This window comes from Platalea leucorodia (genome assembly GCF_965183815.1).
Source record: "Platalea leucorodia genome assembly, chromosome: 9".
NCBI classification, from domain to species: Eukaryota; Metazoa; Chordata; class Aves; order Pelecaniformes; family Threskiornithidae; genus Platalea; species Platalea leucorodia.
Window position 1 is genome coordinate 10,000,020 of NC_138831.1, and position 20,504 is coordinate 10,020,523.

A 20,504-nucleotide genomic window follows, 5' to 3' on the forward strand; every position below is an offset into this window, starting at 1 on the left:
GGAGCGGAGCGCGGCGGGCGGCACCGCCACACCCCGTCCCGTCCCCCACAGCGGGAAGCAACCGCGGCCTGAGGGCTGCTGCCGCCGCCGCCAGGGCCCGCCCCACCTGGAGGCGGCGGGAGCGCCGAGCCGCCGGGGAAGGAGGGAGGAGCCCGGCCGGGCCGGGCCGGCGGCGCCGCTGGCCGGAAACCGGGCGGGGGGCGGGGGGCGCGGGTCGGCCTCCGCCGCCGCCTCTCAGCGCCCCGGCCCGGCCGCCGTCAGGTGGAGCCGCGGCCGCGCCGTGCGGCACCTGCCCGGCGGCGGCACCCCCGCCCCGGCGGGGCCCGCAGGCCCGCGAAGGGAGAGCGGCGCGGCAGCGGGGGCTGGCGGGGAGCCTTCCCCCCGCTGCCGGAAATAAAGCGCTGCGCCTGCCGCGGCGGGACGGGCGCGCTCGGGGTGCGGAGGAAAAGGGCCTTTTCCTGCCGCCGCTCAGCAGGAAGCGCAGCCTCCCGGCACCCCATTGTTCGGGGCGTCCCCCGCTCGCCGCCCCCCCGGCCGGCCCGGCCTTCGCGCGGCGAGCGGGAGCGGCACCCCCGCCCCCGCCGCCTTCCGAAACTGCCGTATTCGCAAGCGGAGAGGTTAATTAATCCCCGGCCTCGCTTGAGGTGCCCGTCAGGCACGGGGCACCGCTCCTGCCCTGCCTTTACCGGCAACCCGCAACGCGGCTGACGGCTTTCCTCGCTCCCTGCTCCGAGCAGCGCCGCGGGGGCCGTAGGCACCGACCCCTCCACGGCAGGGAAGGCCTCCTCTCCCCTCGCTTACAGGTGGGAAACGTGGGTGGCAAACGGGTCTGGATTTCACGTTATCTTTAACCCCATTACTGCAGTGAATTTATAAATAAACCGCCCTAAATACCCACGACACCACAAGATGTAACTGGCACTTGTAACTCCGAACTACATTTGCTATGTTCTAACTTTAGCAATATTTTCCTTTCATACCACTAGGTTCATGCACACCCACCCACCACAAAACTATTTTTAAGTCTTTTCTCAAAGAGAACCAGAGCACACTCTTAGCACAAAATTTTATTTTACCCTGACCTATGCTTTTTACATTTATACACATTTTACAACTAGAAACCCAGGGTTCCAATTTCACCGTGCGATAACCCATTTCATTTCAAATTCAGGATCGTTATAGCCCTTAGTAAAACATATGTACATAAATTGCAACAAACTTACAGCAGGACAAAAAAATTAATAGAACTAACCCTCTCTCTCATGTATGGATACCTAGAATTTCAAACATCATCTCCTGTGTTGATAAAAGGACGCAACACAACACCCAGAGAAGCAAATACCAGCATAGCCTATACCTCACCCAAACCCACCTATGTTATGGAAGTTAAAATTACGAAATAAACCCCCTCAGTATACTTTGAGTAAGCCTTTAAATAGCATTTCTTCATACCTGCGTATGCAGTGAAAGTGAGGTATAAATTAGTTGCTTTCAGAAGGAAGTAATAAACAGAAGTGGACATTAGTATTCTGACCCAAGTCCTTTTCATTTTGCATGTTACTTTTCCAGGCAATCTCAGTAATAACAACGAACTTAAGGTGTCCGAGCAGGCATTGATCTTAATGTTTCTTCCAAACAAGCATACAAGATCTATATCAAAGATGACCAAAACAGAATACTTTAAAGTCTGTTACCTTCCAACGGCCACTTTGTTTTCTAAGGCTTTGATGATTAAGACACAGTAGGCCATCTGATTCTCATGTGATAGTAAAGGTTGCACTAAATGGGAATAAAGAATCCAAAAACAGTCAATACAAATATTTACATTTACTTTTGTAAAATTTAAAAATCTAATATTTTTATTATCTAAAACAGTTAATGCTGACTGCATGTTAAAGTTTCCCATTTCCCATTTACCTAAGCTCTTCCTGAAAAACCAAGATAGTCTGAGACATACTCACAACTGCACCTGTGTCAGCCCCCGAGGAGTATCTCCTCTCACATTACACAGGAACTGTTACCTTCAAAAGCACTGGCAGCAAGAGGTCCAAATAAAAGTTCAAAGGATTTTTTTTTTTTTTTTAAGGAGTGCTGCATTTGTCTACCAAGACTGTAAAAAACCAAAAGTTTAAAATCAGCAATTTATTGATTCACTGCAGGAGATACAAGCTGAATAGAATTTCTGATCTTTGACCATCACAAAAGTTCCTTCCCACCTCCCCACCAAAAGAAATAAAAAAAAAAGGGGGGGAAAGAAAAAAAGTCTTTTATTTTATTAAAGTAGTTAAAGTTTCTGTGACAGATGGGGAGTTAAGACAAATTTTAGTGTTCTTGCTCTCTGGCTTTATTGAAATCCTCAGAATAACTGCCTGAATCTCAAACTGAACTAGGCTTTTCCACAAACATACCCTTGCCTGTGTAACTTCAGTGACTAACTGTTCTCCCAATGAGGAATAAATCCCTAACAGCCATAGAAAAGTCATATTACTGAGAGGCTTTTCTCCAGAAGCAATTTCTCATCGTTCACATCCTTCGTCTCTCTCAGGCCACTGAATACACAAGCAGGAGCAGAGTTCTCTAACACAAATTACAATGCGCACAGATGTGGAAAAAAACCTCTCACAATAGAGGCAATGGTATCATAAGCAAAGAATTTCAACTACCGAGTATTTCACACGAGTACCCATCACAGCTACAGTTCTGAGATGTAGCAAAATATTTGCTGTCTGGAATGCAGAGAGGAAGACACAAGCTTCTTCCCCCGATTCTCAGCATTCCCAAGGGTCCAATTCAAATGTTTCCTCTGACATCACCGAAAATGCAGCTAAACTTCAAGCCACGTCGATGCTATTTGACCAATACCTTGCTTAAGGAATGGCATGAGAAATACTTTGCAGCCACTGGAGACTTGCTTGAAAGCTATATTAAGTCACGGTACCATTTTGCAAAAAGTCTAAACCTTGCTACTAATATAGAAGGAACCATGAGAGCAGCAGCATTTTAAAAAAAAAAAAAAATCATTTTTCTGCATCCCTCTGAACTGTTTTAGCTACTGTTAAAAATCAGCATCCAAGTCTAAAACAAATATTGAATAGTTTGGATTTCTGGCATTAAAAGTTAAACACATTTAGAATTACAAGCAGAGCTGCTGTCTCTAGACAGCTCATGAGACAACACAAGCAATATACAAGATGAAGCTGCAATTTATAAAGTCTCAGCCAAGTTTCACACTCGAGTTCTTAGAGGACTTAGGATAAAATAGTCAGACTAATCTGATTTGTCTAAGAATAGAGAATTATCATCCTAACATGTTCAGATGTTGTGAGTACAAATATGAGACTTTCTTGTCATAAAAATATCCACCAATTATGCTTCAGATAGCAAGCCACTGCTATTTTGTTAGTAAAAATTTACAGATGAGATTTTAGAAAAACGCATATTAAGAACACTTAAAAAAGACTTCTAATGTAATTTTCTTCTGAATCCAGGGCTGTTTTAGTAAAACTCATGCCTTTCAGTGCTGGTCTCACAAGGTAACAATCATCATTTCTGCTACTGTTTACAAGCAAAATGGTCCACCATTTATCAAGAAATTAAATAAAGGGATGACGGAGAAAAAAATTTAAATATTGCACAAATAATTTAACTGCAGACAGTACAAGACACTTAAAGCATTGATTTTTTTTGTCAACATATGAACTCTATTATATAGTCACACTTTCTATAATACAGTTTTGTTTTTTTTTTTTACAAGACATTTAAATTCAGCATTTACATGAACAATTTTCTTTACAATCTGTTATCATATAATGTCAAGAGTTCCAGCAGGAATTAGTTTTGTCTTTGTTTTAAAAGTTCATCTATCTGAGTCTTGTACATGTTTTTCACATCTTCGAGATCTAGTCGGAGTTCTTCAGCTTCTTCTGCTTTCTCTCCATACATCTGAAGAATTGTATTGTATCTTTGATCCAAATCCTGCGAGGACACGTAGTTTATTATCTGTTTTTCAACTTAAAAAAAGTTGCTGCTAGGATAGTGTTTTACACTACTAGGGAAAATAAGCGTAGCATTATTTTATCAAAGTATAACTGTTTTACAACGAAGCACGTAGTAAACTCTTCAAAAATACTTTATGCTTTGACTCCCTCAATATGGCTACGTTTATACTCTAGATATAAAACAAAGATATTCCAAAGACAAAGTTCCTCGACTACAAAGAATTAGTGCTGGCTTCGGAGGATGCACTGAAGCACCTTGAAGTTCAACCGCTATAAGCATTAAAAAAGTTAGCAAACTGCACTAAGTTTTACTACAGGAATGACCACAGTTTGTGAAATGTTTCATCAGGAAATTTAACATTCTGCATTTAAAGAACAATGACCATTTCCAAAATTATTGCAGAACTATTACCAATATTTCAATTTAAGTTCTTAAACATTCAGAGGATTAAAATATTTGTCCTATCACCTGTATCAGTACTGCACACTCATTCAGCTTCTGCATCGCTCTCATAAATCCATGCTATTTATCAAAACACCCCCTCCTCTACAAAGACTACTTCCAGACAGGTGTCTTAAATGAGAGAAAATAAAAACGTTCTCTCCCTGATTTAGCATGCAATCTTATGCACAGCACACATTTCTAACAACTGCATTTTGAAGTGACCACCCAGTCGTGGAGTAGGTATTTTCAGATTCTACTGTAAAAAAAAAAAAAAAAAAAAAAAAAGAAAACCAAAACCAGGCTCTTCAGTCATTTATGATTAGGGACAGATTTGGAGATAATCCTAAATTGATAGGGGTATTCCTAAAAAAAAAAACCCAAATATGTCAATTTTACATCAGATTTGCAACAGAAATACACTTACCTTTAACTGTGCACGTAATTTTGGTATTTCCTTCACTTTTTCTTCAAGTTCATCATTTTGATTTGTTAATTTAACCAGTTCTTCTGCCATTATTGATCGAGTTTTCTCAAGGTTTCCAATTTCCAGCTAAGGTAAACACTTTTAACAATTAGGAGGAGGAAAGAATGTACCATATTTATAAAACACTGTATCAAAATATTTTGATACAGTAATCAAGGCTTTTTCTTAAGCCAGGCTATGAAACAGCACACCCTGGAAGCACTCTCACTTTCTTCTCAAATCTGAGCAGTGGTTTGGGTTTTTTCTTTTTCAGATAGACAAGTTCAGTTTTCTGCATAGCTCCTTGCCAAAACAAAAAAGGAAGCAACAAATCCTTCTCTTGCTCTTCTACACATACCTCCAGTGGCTATCCTGCTTAACAGAATTGTCATGAAGAGTGAATGCACTCTGCTGTGAGGAGAAGGACCAAGCTTTCTGAATAAAAAATTGATTGCATATATTTTATATTGAATATAAAATTTGAATATAATATTGATTGCATTAGTATTTACACTTATAAATGCTGTGTTTGGTTATATAAGATTAACTACAGTACCTGTAGATGAGAAATCTCTCCTTCTCTTAGTTTTAGCTGTGATTGAAGGTTTTCAATTATACTTGAACCTGCTCCCATCCTTATAGCATCATAAAGATTGCTCCCACTAGCAGCTATTGGCCCAAATGAGTGATCATGAGGATCATCCTACAAAGAAAAGGTTAGAGAAGCTTAAAATTAGACAAAAATGTGCACCCTTTGGAATCTTCCCTCTCCCAAAGTATTATTGTATTTAAGATTTTAAATTACACTGTAACTAGGCAAGCATTTCAATGCTTAAAGCTTGTTTTCAAAACAAAAGTTTAAGGTGAATAGGTACAATTTGAGATAGCTCCTTACTGGCAAGTTCTCGTGTCATCTGTACAACTGCCATTTAAATTGCACATCAATAACCGTATCCATAGGAAAGCGGCAGACTTCACACAGACCACAACAGTCAATGATACTGCCTAGGGAGCAGTGTTGTGCCCTAAACCAGGATTGCTAATAAAATTAAATCAATTGATTTGACTCCCACTAGTGTTATTCAATTCTTCTAGATGAAATTAGACATGTGAACTCAGCACCAATACATGTATATATTACTTTGCAATAAAAGTTGCAGTTTCACACTAGCTTTCACGGATGTTTTACAACCATAGACATCTTGTAGGCACATTTTAGACATTTCTGCATAGGAATTACCTTGTCTAAGGCCAATATACTCTTGAAGAGTCATTTTCTAAATTAATAAAAGTTCTTGAAGAGTCATTTTCTAAATTAATAAAAGTTCTTGAAGAGGAGAAAAAGCAGTCTGTCAAAAAAAAGCCAATGTAACTGATTTACAATACCTGTGAGAGGAAAGATGTCTGAAGACCTGCCATGTCAACTCCACTTATGGAACTAGAGCGTGACATAGTTGGAGTACTTGAAACAGTTTCAACTGTAAATGACTTCTGATCCTCAAAAAAAAAAAAAGAAACCCACACCACACAACATCACCAGTTAGATAATGAAAAAAGTTTTCAAGATGGTTGAAGCAGGTTCTGTAAAGAACAGATTGCCCTTTTCCACCACCACCTACAAATACAATGTGACAGATAACGTTTCTTCCAATGAAGAATTGCTGTGCTACTAACACTTCCAGCCTACGTTCAAATCCTCAGACTTTTCAGGAAATGAAGACAGAAGTTGCAAATTACACCAAAAGAATTTCTCTTTCAAGTAGCCAAGGGAGATTGAGAGGCAATTTTGTATGCCCAAAGGTATCACAGGAAGAATATCCTAAACCCAGAAGTATGTCTCTTTTCAGAATGCATGTTAATACTTTTTTTTTTTTTTTAAATAAAGTGTATTAATTCAATTCTGAGATTTCTTACATGCCAATACCTTACTGACATGCCTTCCAAACAGACTAACCTCTTTTTACAGCCAGCATCTGAAAATATGCTAGCCTCTGAAGGATAAAGCACTTAAATTTTAGAACTAAAGATGGTAAGAAACCAGCAATACAAACAGTTTTACTTGAATATCAACTCCTAATTAGCAGTAACAAAGCTAGTGACTATTGAGGACTGTTCTGTGACTTTTGACTTAAGCTGGAAAGCAGGCAGTACATTGCACAGTCACGTGAAATGCCGAACAGGAATTCAGTGGAAGCAATGCTAGTAGCCTAAGCAAAGAAAACAAGTAGCTTCAGAAGAAACAGAATCCAAGAGCATTCAAAAAAAAAAAAACCAGAAGATTAAACCAATCATTATCCATATTTTACCTCTTCTCAGGTTAAACAGACTATTACTCAAGACTCATTTCAGTGAGTATCACACAAGCAGTTATTTCACTGGAAATAAAAGGCAGTCACAATAAAGAAAAAGCCAAGTCCCTAATGCCTAGGCTGACAGTATATACTGCACTGCTCTAAGTCCACTTTGTTGCCTGAGACAGTTTCAGGTTCTACATATCCACTAAAATAATGATAGTATAAGATTGAACAGAAATGTTAGGTTTTGGTACCTTCTCCTTTGCTGCTTCTTGCACAAAAATTGCCTTCTTTCTTTCCTGTTCAACTTTCATTTTCTCCATTTCTAGCTGAGTAGCTAGCAGCGTCTACAAAAATAAATACAGGTTGTTAAACTCCTGCCAGCTGAGACTTCAATGATAACATAGCTTAAAATTGTAGTAGGCAATACCTTTTCTTTCTTTGCGTCTTCCAAGGTTTTTGCATACTCATCTTTGAGCCCTTCCAGTTCAATTTCATACCTACATTGAGGAAAGAAAGAGGTAGAGAAAGCCAGTAAATAAACATTCTGTGTTTACTTTAGATTCATATACTTTTAAAAAAACATAGCTTCAAGGCTTTAAAACATTATGACAGTACCATACTTCAGACAATCTTTAGCATGAAACAAAATATCTTTAACCAGCTGGGCAACTTTATCTTTAACCAACTGGCAACAAGAATCAAGTCTTCCAACTTGCAAAGAGATCTGCTGCAGGTGGTTATGCAAGAGAGCTTACTCCATTTCGCTACAATTTTAAAGAGACACTGCTAACCAAAAATGCAACTCACCTACTGTTTTCATTTTCCATTTTCTTCAATCGGTTTCTCTCCACTTCTAGCTGAGCCTGAAGGCGTGTATTTTCTTGCCTTAAAAGACTATTCTGAGATTCAGTAGAAGACATCTGAATTTTATTAGAAAGAAGTTCTTCTGTAGCAGCCCGTTCTCTCTCAGCAGCTGCTGCTAGAAGAGTTTGAGACTCACCTAATATTAAGTAAAGAAAGCCATAGAATTTAACTTTTTTGATCAAACATCCATAATATGGGCCAATTATTTAAGCATCAAAATGGAATTTGGGATTTTTTTAGATGAAACTAATTTTGCTTTTTCAAAAAGAAAAAAACCAAAACACCACACAAACCAGAACTGTTTTCTGTTTTAAAGGAAATTAAATATTTTCCACCATACAGTTAGAGAAACAAAGCAATGCAAAACAAGGAGACTTCATACTCTTTCAGCATGTACTATACAACTACAGATTGCCTCCAGAAAAGAAGCAATTTCTCTGTGTCCACCTTTGGGCATTTCATGCATTTTTTCATTTAAAATAATAGATTACTACTATATCAACAAATATATGTCTCATTACCTATGCAGTTAGGTAAGTAAATGATTTGAACCTTTACAATACAGAATCGAAGCACCAGGGTTGACAACTGAAAATGCTGGTGTACTTCCAGTGTCTCAATGTCCTTCCTTCCTTTAGATGCTGTAAGGACATGTACACCTTAACACCTCTATCTTACAATCTCATGTTATGCTGTGTTTTAAAGAGAACCACCAAACCACCTGTCCAACAACCTTCCCAGAATACCCCACATACCATTTCCTTATAGAAAAGCATTTTGTGCTCACCTCTCCTGACCCACCATCTATGGTTTGCGCAAGTGTCAAGTCCAATTTCATTCACCTTCAGCCATCTCACATCTTCACCAAGAGCCTCACAAGTTCAGCAAAAGCTAAAAATATCTTACCAAGTCTGTCAGAAAGGTTCTTCTCCAATTTTTCCCACGCAGAGGTCTGTGCTCCCAGTGTGGCTTGCAGATTTTCTATCTGCCGGAGAAGTGGCCGTGTAGCAGATGTAACACTTTGACTTAGTTCTTGGTTCCGGCTCTCTGCTTCTTGGAGTCTCTGAAATCACAAATTAAATATAATTAAGCTTTAAAATCATATGACGGATTAAAAGATTAATACAGAATTCAGCTCAACACGTAGCAGTGGCTTTACATTCTAAAATTAGTATGTCCAGACTCGAAGTGTGAAATTTCAAGATAGAAGCCTAACATTTTTAGATATATGACAGAGCAACAGCCCAGAAATTTACATTTCAAGAGCCCCCCGGACATCACTTGAAACATATTGGCAACAATCTATCTATCTTCTGGACCTTAAGAACAACAAAAATATTCTTAAGCAGCAGCCATAGAGTAATTTAGAACATATTGGCTAGCAATTTGAGAGGACTATTACAAACTTAATGGCTGTACTTCGCCTTATACTAAAAGGATAATATTACATTTAAAAGGTATCATAAAAATTATGATTTTGTTTTCAATATGTGATTAAAAAAAACATTTGCTTTAATATTTTTATTGTTGTTCTACACAGGACAAATACTGCAGGTAACCAGGAAAACAAAGCCTCTTTTTCAGGCTATTAATGTCAAGTTAGCATTTCATTTTCAGTTTTTAGAAGCCCTCCTTGCAGATACAAGTCGGCATCATCTATTTGCTACAGCACCTGTTGTAATTCACCGATTTCCTGGCGTAAATAGTCTTCTTTTCTTGCTGCCTGCTGTTCTGCACGTTGCAGCGCTAGCCTCAGGTCTGCCACCTAAACAAACAAGACATCGTCACTAATCTCTTGCCAGAAGTTATATTACCGCCTATTCATTGCTACAGTCCTGTACCACTTTTAAACACTGTTAAACAGGGTATATCTGTTTACAACTTAAAAGCTTAAGTTTTGCACGCACACAAATAGTTACACTCGTTTATCTATCACTAAAAATTTTGTCCAACTAAATTTCTTGAACTTTGCATCACAGTAAGAGCACTACGAACTTAACACAGAGCTTGTCAAACTCCCTTTATTTAGACAAGTAAAATTAAAAGTATGTTTGTTAATAAAATTAAAATTTTAAAGCTTAGCACAACTACCACTAAAGACTGAACAAGTTCACAGGAAAGAAATCCATTGCGTATTTGCTAAGTACACAAATACGAGTTCCACCCTATATTGCATCTGGTTCATTACGTCAGATGCACACACCATCGGAGTACATTCACTTTTTCAATGCAAACATTTTATTCACTGCATTTAAGACCCACCTGAATTGCCAAAGCTTCTTGTTGTTGTCGTGCCTCATCCTGGGCCTTCTCCAGAGCTAACCCAAGCTCTTCCTTTGCCTTCATTTCCCGACTTAGGGCTGCTTCTTGTGCCTCACTGTCCTTTGTTGCATTAGCTTTATGAAGATCTGCAAGTTCCCTAGGAAGGGGGGCGGGTAGGGTGCGCAAAAAGCAATGCTTTTTACAGTCTATACAATGCCAACAGTGACTTTGCAAATAACTTCATTATATATTAACATTTCACATGCTTTGGACAAGAAACAGACACAGAAGCTGAATGTATGGTTGAAGACAGGCACACAAATATCTGCTTACTTGTATGCGCCGTCAAGTGCTGCCTGGACACTTCTGTTCCGTTCTTCAAGGTCTTCCACTTCCGCCTGAAGTTTAGCAAGATCCTTTTCTTGGCGCTCTACAACACTGTTCAGTTGTTTAATGCTGTCTCGATGTTGCTTCTCAAGGTCTTCCTTGCCATCAAGCACCTGTTAGAGCGCAAACAAGAAGCACGAGACTAATCCCAGTACATGGGGTAGACAACGCCACCTGAGGACAACGACAACTGCGGCAACCAATTCAGGATGAAGTTACACAAAATGACTAAACCAATCCAACACTTCACCAAGACAAAGGTGTTTCTCCCCCATCTTCCCCCGAGGAGGGGGCTCTTCTTCACCACAGTTTCGCCTACTTTCTCTTACTGGGTCTGCTGCTTGTAAGGTCTTGATTCAATCGCTAACCGAGCAAAAAAACTGCCCAAATTTTGCTGGTACAGGTTTTCCAACTAAAATTTAGTGTACTGAGTTTGGTCAGTCCACCTGATAACCAGCAGTGCAAGTGCAAACAAGCAGCTGGAAAGATACCTGACCGCTGTTTTAAACTGCTCTGAGAACACACACAGAAATCAGATCTCAGTATTCCAATAATATGAAATAGAGAAGTCTCCCAGAAAAGAAAAATATCAGTCTATCTAGAGCCTCCCTAAAAGGCTACTCTGCAGCTAATATAAAAAGCTTTTTAAAAAAAAAAATCCCAAAGTATCTCACCTGTTTTAAATGTTGCAATTCCTCTTCCATTTCCTTAATCTTTTTGTTCTGTTTTGTGTTAGTATTTTCCCTCTCTTTCTCTTTGGCTCTTAATTTCTTAATAATGTTGGAATTGTGCAGCTGCTGTTTGGAAAGCTTTTCTCCTGTGAAGAAAATGAACATAAAGCTAGTGTATATTGCTGTTATTTTATGAACTCTCTCTACTCACACCTCCCCCTACTCTTCAGTCCTGTGAAAATAGTAATCAAATACGTATGGAAATACTTTTGTATTTTTTCATGCAAGTTCTTAAGTTTTAAATCTACCTTATCCTGAGATGACCTTGCTACACTAAGCTATAGTGAGACAGGATAGGCAGTGAGAGGCTTTGAAAGTAAAGCAAGAGCTCATCATACCAGGAAAAAACCCAAAATAGCCTGTTCATTTAGTAACTACATTTTACTTCCAAAATTAAAAAGTAGTAAGGGAGACACTGCAGAAATGCCTTGAACAATGTCCCAGTTAGATTTCTGCTGAATGGAAGATGGAGCATTGTACTGCCTGCTGGTTTTGTCTCACGGCACCTTTTAATGCATACTGCAGAAAGTACTCCTCCTGCCATCTGTGCTTGACTGATCCCTCCTGTTGCTCTTTGCTATTAACTAAATCGTTCAAATATTCGGAAACATCTAACATGCTTCAAATGTTGTATATTTTCCCACATAAAGAAGGCTCATATGTGAAGGCATTACATTTCAGATTATTCTCCAGATTTTTACTATTTAAAAAAATGTTAATTCTTACCTTCCTCCATTAATCCTTTGATTTGCTCTTCTTTCTCCTTCAGTAATTCGGCAGTTTCATTGGTATTAAGTCTAGTAGCCAATTCTTCTTTAACAGTCTTTACTTCCTAAATAATAGGATAAAATACTTAGGACCATTTATTAAAATATATTTAGGGAAAAACGCACAGTAAGTTACATTGATCACCTTTTTCTTCTCCCCTTCCTCTCAAAATGCTTTTATTTGAACACAATTTAGGTTGGAAGAGAACTCTGGAGAGTATCTGATCACATCAGATTGCTCAGAGCCTTAACCCATCAAGTTTTAAAAACCTCCAAGGATTGAGACTCCATAAATTCTCTGTACAATTTGTTCCAATTCCTCTTCCATTTCACTTTCTATACTTTAAACTTTTGCAATACAGTAAAAACAAACTGTTATAATCACACACAGGCATCAGATAATTTTTCTATTTCAATTTACTACAGTGCTATCACAGTGACACATAAAGTGACAAAACGACTGTGAAAAATATCTTTTTTGCAGTTACAGATTTGAGTTTACTTTTTACAGACTAGCAGTAAGCCAGTGAAATGTAATGCTGTGATACCAGGTCAAGAACATTTAAACTCCATAAACTTTGTTGCTGCAGACTTCTTTGCTCATTCCAAACCAATCTGTCATCAGTCCTTAATTTGCCTACCGGTTAATTCTCTACAGAAGCCATTCCCATTCTTTGCCACTTCCCCACATCCCCAGGCCGTTCTTCTCCCTCACAGCAATGTAAATGAACATATGGGTACAAGGTAAATGAGGGCAGACATTAAACCTTTTTTTTTCCCCAAACCAGACTAACTTTAACTTAAATGAGTTCCCTAACTTGGTTCACAACACGGCTGCAAGAAAACATGTGTCAACACAAGGAAATAACAAGCAGCCTGGGAAGCTAGAATCAGCTTATGCTAGTTACTAATACCACGAGATAGCACTTGTTGGTCTCATGCTTTTCCCTAGCTTAATTTTTATGAATTCACCTCAAGAAATTTAATTGTGTACTAAAATAATAAACATTAATTTCACTAAAAAGCCAAATTACCTTTTTAGCTGCATCTCTTTCTTTGCAGGCTAGCTGGAGCTTCTTTTCAGCATCCGCAATTCGCTGAGCAAACTCCTCTTTAAGAGATGAAAGGCTACTGCTCTCTTCTTTCATTCTAAACATTTCACTACATTTAAAATTAACATTTCAGAATAGTTGCACGGTTATGTGACATTCCAAGCAGTTTGCAACATGTTGTCTTAAATGCTTTTAAAATGTGTTTTGTTTTGTTTTTTTTTACTTTACACATGCTAACCAGAAGTCAAAAAAGTACATCCATATTAGAAGTACTAATCAAAGGTCTTTATTAATTCAGTAATCTACCCATGAAAACAATGAAATTCTTGATTTACCTTAAATGTTTTGCCCCTTAATCAAGTTCTTTCTGATTAACCAGTCAGTATCATATACAGGGCAAATGGTTAAATGTATTTTTAAGTTAAGAGCAATTTAGTCATTAAATAATACCTTCACATATTATCTGTAAATTTTTAACTTGATATTTGATCAGTAAACTGGTAAATCCAACCTTTCATTTTTTTTTTCCTTTTAACTGAATTAAATAACGAATTCAGGTTTTTCCTTACAACCAGCCCTTCTACCACACTTTCACTGCCTACATTTTAGTCAGCAAATTACTTAGTAAATCAGGTTCATCCATCTGTATCAGGAAAGTCAGTCTCCCTTAATAGCTGAATCCAGTCTTATAACAAAGACCTTTATTAATAACCAAGTCTGACTCTACACATCTGCTTGTCATTCCTACTGCTTACTTACTGAAAAATCTTTCACCAGCTTCTTCCCAAAAGAGATTTTGTCCCCAAGAAATAATGTGTCTTTAAAAAAAAAAAAATACCATCACAGCACATGCAAGCACTATTTCCACCTTTCCCAAACAGTGCACATTCCTTGCAACCTTTGTTCTAGCTATAAAGCTATTTGTTTTACGATATTGTCTACTGATTGTATTACATTAAAGTTACAGTTACACCCACTACTGTGTAATTTTCATACTTACTCTTTTAGGTTATCATAAGCTTCTTCCAGACGCGCCTTTTCTTTACTAGTGCTTAATAACTGTATTTCCCTCTTCTCCAGTTTCTCAGTTAATGAATCAATCATCTGGACAACGTTTTTACAGATAAAGATCAGATGAATGGGACAATTAAAACACAAGAGGGGCAGGCTTCCCCTTCCCCCCCCCCCCCCCCAACACTACTTAAAGCTGAACTTAATGTTTTTAGGAATTTGAGGTAGAAGTCAGTGAAGATTACCATGTTTCTGCCACATTAATTTAGAACTAAGCAATATCTAAACACAAGACACCCGTTTTCTACAGGTGTAGAAATCCTGCCAAGTAAGCACACGTGGCTCAGCTAAGGTCCTCAACAAAATCATCAACAGTTATATTTAATTAAAAATGAAGTTTTTAAACAGAGTTGATATAGCCTATAAAACTATAGCTAACATTAACCATTAAGACTCGCAATGCTCCTTATACCACTCTTTACAGAATCACAAAACAATTTACATTGGAAGCTCTCTTCCGTAAAACGTTAGCACAAAGCAGGAAAACAATGTCAGATGAGGGAAGCAAACTTCCAGGCAGGATCAAGAGCTCTTAGCTCCCATCATCAAAGTAATTTCTTAATACCAGATTTTGGAAAGCTAAATATAGAGAAAAAACACAAACATACATGCACATATGCAAATATAAACAAATGAAAGAGATTCTATAAATGTAACTCAATATGGCCAATGAAAGACAAAATTTGCTGTGGTCCATTATCACTATTTCCCATAATGCATAACCATTTAAGTTAGGAAAACTTACGGATAACAGTACATGGCTATGGAGTTCCCTGAGGAATTTACGCTAACATTCTGTACAATTTACACAAACAAATGCTTTCCTTAAAACACAGACTACATTGGGGTTTTATGAACTCCCATAAGCAATTGCTTTCCCCTTATTACTATCAGAAAGAGCATCAGTATTGTAAACATGCCTACAGGGCACAGCCATGAGTAGGGCCCATCTATGTCACATATTAGGCATGTAGACTATGAGCAAAGCAAAATGCAAAGAAAGAAGAACAAAACACATGTCAAAGGAGCTCAGAAATTAAAAACAAGAACAGAGGGACAGGAAGGTGACAAAGGAAATGGAAAAAAGATAGCGCACACAGTACGCTGGCAGAACTGGACAAAACACACTGCTTCAAAACTCCAGTTTAGCCTTCCATACGCTTGAGTATCCTACTTTGCCACATTTCTAGTCATTTCGTCTATTTAAACTAGCCATCCAAATTTCTTTTAATCCATTCATTATCTGTAACTAGACTTATCTTCTTCATTAAAAAAACTTCTTTTTAAAGTAAAGATTATTTCCGCTAGAAGCAGACATTAATTTATTTAGTAAAAAGGACTTATTTACACTAACTACTACTATCCTCAAAGAACATGAATAACACTCCTGGAATGTAAACAAATTTTGACAGTTTGTAAGTCTGGAAAAAAACACTTGCAAAATATTATCTTGATTATTGCTGAAATACTAAAGGTTTGTGGTTCCATAATTCAAATCAAAATTCTTCAAGGAATCCCGTCCACCTTTCACAGAAAAAAAATTACACCAACACATTTGACTTATCAAGGCTTCCTGTTTGCTAGCACTACTCTCAATTCACAATAATGATAACTAGGTGGATTAGCTGAAACCCAAAACTATTTGGCCAGAAATTTCACCAGTGTTCTTCCACTGCAGAATATCAAGGACAGTTTTCTACAAGGTAGGGTAGTTCAGCATCAATTAATTCATTCAAATAAGGTGAAGCTAACACCTGTATCAGGAGATGACAGGAGTTTCATTTGTAATTAAAGGGTGTGTTTGCAAAAAATGTTTTACAGTTACCTTTTTAAGCTCTTGCTTTTCAGTGTCCTCTTCTGACAATTTTTCAACAGCATCCTGCTGTGGCTCAGCCTCCTCTTTCACGGTCTGTTCTTCAACAGTTTGCACAGTAGCAACCAAAACATCTGGCTGCTCAGAATTAACAGGGGTCGCGCTTCTCCCACTCTCTTCCATCTCAGCTTCCTCAGCATGTAAAACAGAGGTGTCATTCAAGTTTTCAGATTTATTTTTCAGGGCATCAACCGTTTCTGTCTTTGGCACAGAAGGACTGACAGCGACAGATGCTGAAGCAGAAGCCCTGCCTGATAACTCATCATCTGAATTTATTTCGCTTACACTTCTACTATCTAAAGACTGTACGCTAAATGAATCGATTCTTTCAAAAGCATCAGAGGAGCAGCAGCTCTCGGTCATTTTTTGAAAGTCATCTAAACGATTATAATCTGCACAGGCAGATGTAGATAAAAGCTGAAATGATGTTTGCATTAGATGAAGACTGGATTTTGAATCTGCAGCTTCTTGTCTTGAACTTACTGAGCTCTCACTTATTACGCTTTCATGGTCCAGAACTTCAATATCACTAGTTGTGGATGTCCCCGAGGAGAAAGTGCTAATTGGAGGCGATGGCGTATTGCTTTGCCTGTCCTCAGTCTTTCGCTCCTTAGTTTCCAAACCCACATCTTTTGTACCTGCATGAAGAGGCTGCGAAGTCCTGTGCTGTGCACCTCCCGTTCCATCCCCTTCTACACCAGATTTTTCATTATGAGCATCCTCAGGTACTTCCAAAGTTAGAGCAGACACCTTTTTGTCAGTACCTTCATTTGTGCTTTCTTCAGGCTTGACATCAGACTTCAGCACAGAATTCTCTTCTAATTTCTCCTTGGGAATATCAAGGTTTTTCAAGTCCGCTAGGGCAGCTACAGAGGAATCCTTCACTTCTGCCTCTGTTGTCACGGGTACTTCCAGCTGACTGGGGTGTTGAGACTCCCTTAAAGTGGTTTTCACCTCCTCTTTGGGTCGCTGTGATTTGGCTGGAGGTTTGGATACCACTGGATTTTTCTGTATACTCTGAACGTCTGTCGGAGAGAGAAAGGCACTGAAGAAGTTCTCGGATTCATCTACTACTGTCCTCCTCACTGGCTTAGTGATTGCTGTTGGTGATACTGGTTGATTCTGTGGTTCTGTATTTGCACTTAAGCCCCAAGAAGATGTATCCCATCCTCCACTTATGAGAGAATTTGTTCCTAAAAACAATAAAAAAAGAGATAGGCCACAAACACTTAAAATGTATTATTTTGCAATACTTGTCTTTTTAGATGCAACAGTCCAGAAAAAATGTTTTCAATATCATATAACTTAAAGTGAATATTATACATGACCACAAACAGCATCATTTTTGTTACTTCCTTACAAAGCTCGGAACCGATTTTTAGACAAAGCAAAAGCAGCTTAAGGGAGACATGAAGTAATTCTAAGTCTTAAGGTGGACACAGACACCCCTAGAAAGTAGGAGTACCTGAATGGAACCAACTTCTTCCCTCCCTGTTAAACAGTAGCTTAAGCAAAGGCAGAAAGGAACCATACACAAATTACATCAGTAAATCCAAGAGTGAGAATTTCAGAAAGAAGATGGGAGAGAAGTGTCTGGGAAGGGGAAACGAGCCCGTGCATCATTCCAGAAGCTGTAAGGGCAAGTCTGAAGCCTATTCAGGCACAAAAAGCAAGCATTTCCTCTGGGAAGAGAACAAGGGAAAGGCAATGGGGCCTCCTGTTTCCTACAGTGAGAGGAGGCTACGCAAAACAATCTGAAAAACTGTAGTTTAGACAATTATATAGATTACAAAAGAAGGAAACAATTACTAGACCTTAAAAGTTATCTGCCAGTAGAACACAGACAAACACTTCACACACCATTACAGAAAACGGGGGCGGGGAGCTTTAAATATTTGTAGAATTTACACTATAAGAAGGGTTCTTGCCCTTTCAGTTTGTGACAGGTTTCATATTTTTCCTCACACACCAAGCAATGGCCTGAAGCTGACAATACACATTGTCAGCAGCCCAGCTAAGATGATAATTTTCTTCTCCTAGGGAGAAATACTGAATTGATTAGTTCTGAAGCAGCCCTAAAACAAAGGTAACAGTTAGTTACTATTATTGTATTTCTTGCAGGTTTTCCAGAACTTGTCAACAGCAAGAACAGTAAGAATTTCATCACCAAATTTCAGCAGCGTCCCAAGTAAGAAATATAAATCCAAAAATAATATTCAATTTGATTTTGTACCTACAAGCATAATCTGGATAACATAACTATTTCAGACTACTTAAAAACAAGCTTATTTTATACAGCAATATGTATTAGAAAACATAGAGTTATAATATTTAAAGTAGACTACGACTTTCAGAAACCGTTGATACCTATTGGCCTAAGGATCTGAAATTCAGATAGTTACTGCTGTCATTGCCAAAAATACTACAAACACCTCATTTATTACTACCTTGTCCATGATCCAATAGCTTCAGAAAAAGCCCTGTGAAGGAACTGTAACATTCAGAAAATATTTTAACTTATTTTAAAAACAAATATGTTTTCCCTGAAAAACAGATGCAGGCTGGTCTTTGCTGCTTTCCTTATGAATTACAGAACTACTATAAATACTAAGATATAAATTAAATTAAAAAACAGTTTGGACAAGTTTAAAGTTTTAAGAAACTAAGCACAACACAGTCTTCTATAAACAATTCCTGTAATTTAAGACAACACTGGACTAAGTAAGTGACTACCGAGCCTCTGCTCCCACAAAGGGACGATGACATGCAAAACTGACCCTACGCTTTGCTGAGCAACCAACCGAGAAAACACTTTCAATTCTTACAGCTTTCAATTTTCAGAAATCTAACTCTGCTGTGGGTATATCTGGAAATAACCTCCTACTACAAACATACAGAGTTCTTCCAGATGTAGCTACAGTAAGGACACTGATTCCAGATGACTTAGTATCTCAGCCTTTTCTTTATTCATTCTTCAGGTATTATTCATGGGGAAAAAAGTTTCTAACGTGAGAGCTCCTTTTTGCTCTTTCGCTTCCAAACAGCAGTTTAGGTCTGATGGTTCTTACAGATTCTACATGAGCACATGTACAAAGGAGATGCTTCCTCATAACCAAGCCGTGACAATTTTTCCACCAACACATTCCTTTCAGCAGATATTGGAGAATTAGGAACTTAACACCATAAAAAGTGGAAACTTCACTTGGTTCAGGCAGACCAGGCTTCCAGCTTCTACCCCGCTCTTCCTCTCGCAAAGAGCAAATCCATGCATGCCTCAGAAAGAACATAATTTCCCCTTTTTTTTACTAACTGAGTGATTTTTATCACCTATTAGTCCCTTGGCAAAAAAATAACACCTTCAGAAACACGGGTATGAAGCCCAGTGCTACCCATGCAACGAAAGCACGACGCTGGTGACAACAACCAGGTACTGCGTGTGCTGCCGAGGCTTCCTCCGCTTGCTGTCAGTGTCACCCCTCCTGGCCCGTACGGGGGGAACGCGAAGTGCCACCGGCGCCGCGGGAGGGGCTCCGGGCAGGGAGGGCCGGTGCAGCCCCGCAGTGCAGCCCCCGCCCCGGGTTAGGGCGGGGGGCAGGGGAGGGGCGCGGAGGAGGCGGCTGAGGGGAAGGTGCCGCCCCGGCCCACCCCGGAGGCCGTGAGGCGAGGGGGGCCGGGGGCACGGCGAGGGCCGCCCGCCGCCGCCCACGCTTACCGTCACCGTAGTCGGGGATGACGGCGTCGGGCCAGGGGCTCTCCTCGGCCTGGATGTCCAGCACCCGGTCGATGGACTTCTGGGCCTGCGACAGCGCCTGCTTGGCGAAGCTGGAGAGCTGTGAGGCGTTGAACCAGCTCATCCTCCGCCTCGCCCGCTCCCGCGCGGAGGCGGCGGCGGCACCGAGCCACAAGCGCAGAGGCGGGCGGGGAGCGACCCGCCCTCAGAGCCCGCTCCCCGGCGGCGGCGGGGCCGGCGGCCGCGGCCTCGGCCTCAGGCTCGGCTCGGCTCGGCGGAGAGGGGCGGCCCCGCGCCTGCGCGCCGCCGGCCTCCACGTCGCAAACAAGGCCGCGCGCAGCCGCCCCCGGCCCCGGCCCGTGCCGAGGGGCGGAGCGCGGCCTCCGCCGCCCTCCCTGTCATGGCGGGCGGCCCCCGGGCCGCGGCCGGAACCGCAGCCACCGCGTACGCTCTCCTAAACCTCGGCGCCTCAGCGCGCTGCTCTGAGCCCCGCAGCGTACGCGGGGCCTTTTAACACTTCCAAACGTGCAGTTGTTAAAAATCATCTGGTTAAAAATGACAGGG

General features: G+C 40.1%; 1 protein-coding gene across 2 annotated transcripts; it reads right to left on the reverse strand.

Moving 5' to 3' along the window:
• Window positions 1-1,049: 1,049 nt before the first annotated feature.
• Window positions 1,050-20,180, reverse strand: TMF1 (TATA element modulatory factor 1). Of its 2 annotated transcripts, none has more exons than XM_082321597.1 (17): window positions 19,923-20,180; window positions 16,163-17,403; window positions 14,267-14,370; window positions 13,249-13,375; window positions 12,174-12,279; window positions 11,391-11,533; window positions 10,663-10,829; window positions 10,330-10,486; window positions 9,740-9,832; window positions 8,974-9,130; window positions 8,011-8,203; window positions 7,631-7,700; window positions 7,455-7,547; window positions 6,293-6,397; window positions 5,463-5,609; window positions 4,868-4,993; window positions 1,050-3,975 (listed from the first exon to the last, which is right to left on the reverse strand). In XM_082321597.1, the coding sequence occupies exons 1-17, from the start codon at window positions 20,062-20,064 to the stop codon at window positions 3,832-3,834; spliced, it is 3,315 nt and encodes a 1,104-aa protein (XP_082177723.1). In that variant the 5' UTR covers window positions 20,065-20,180; the 3' UTR covers window positions 1,050-3,831. The 2 variants fall into 2 exon arrangements, with proteins under 2 accessions (XP_082177723.1, XP_082177722.1); XM_082321596.1 differs by having other exon boundaries at window positions 6,293-6,403.
• Window positions 20,181-20,504: the final 324 nt, after the last annotated feature.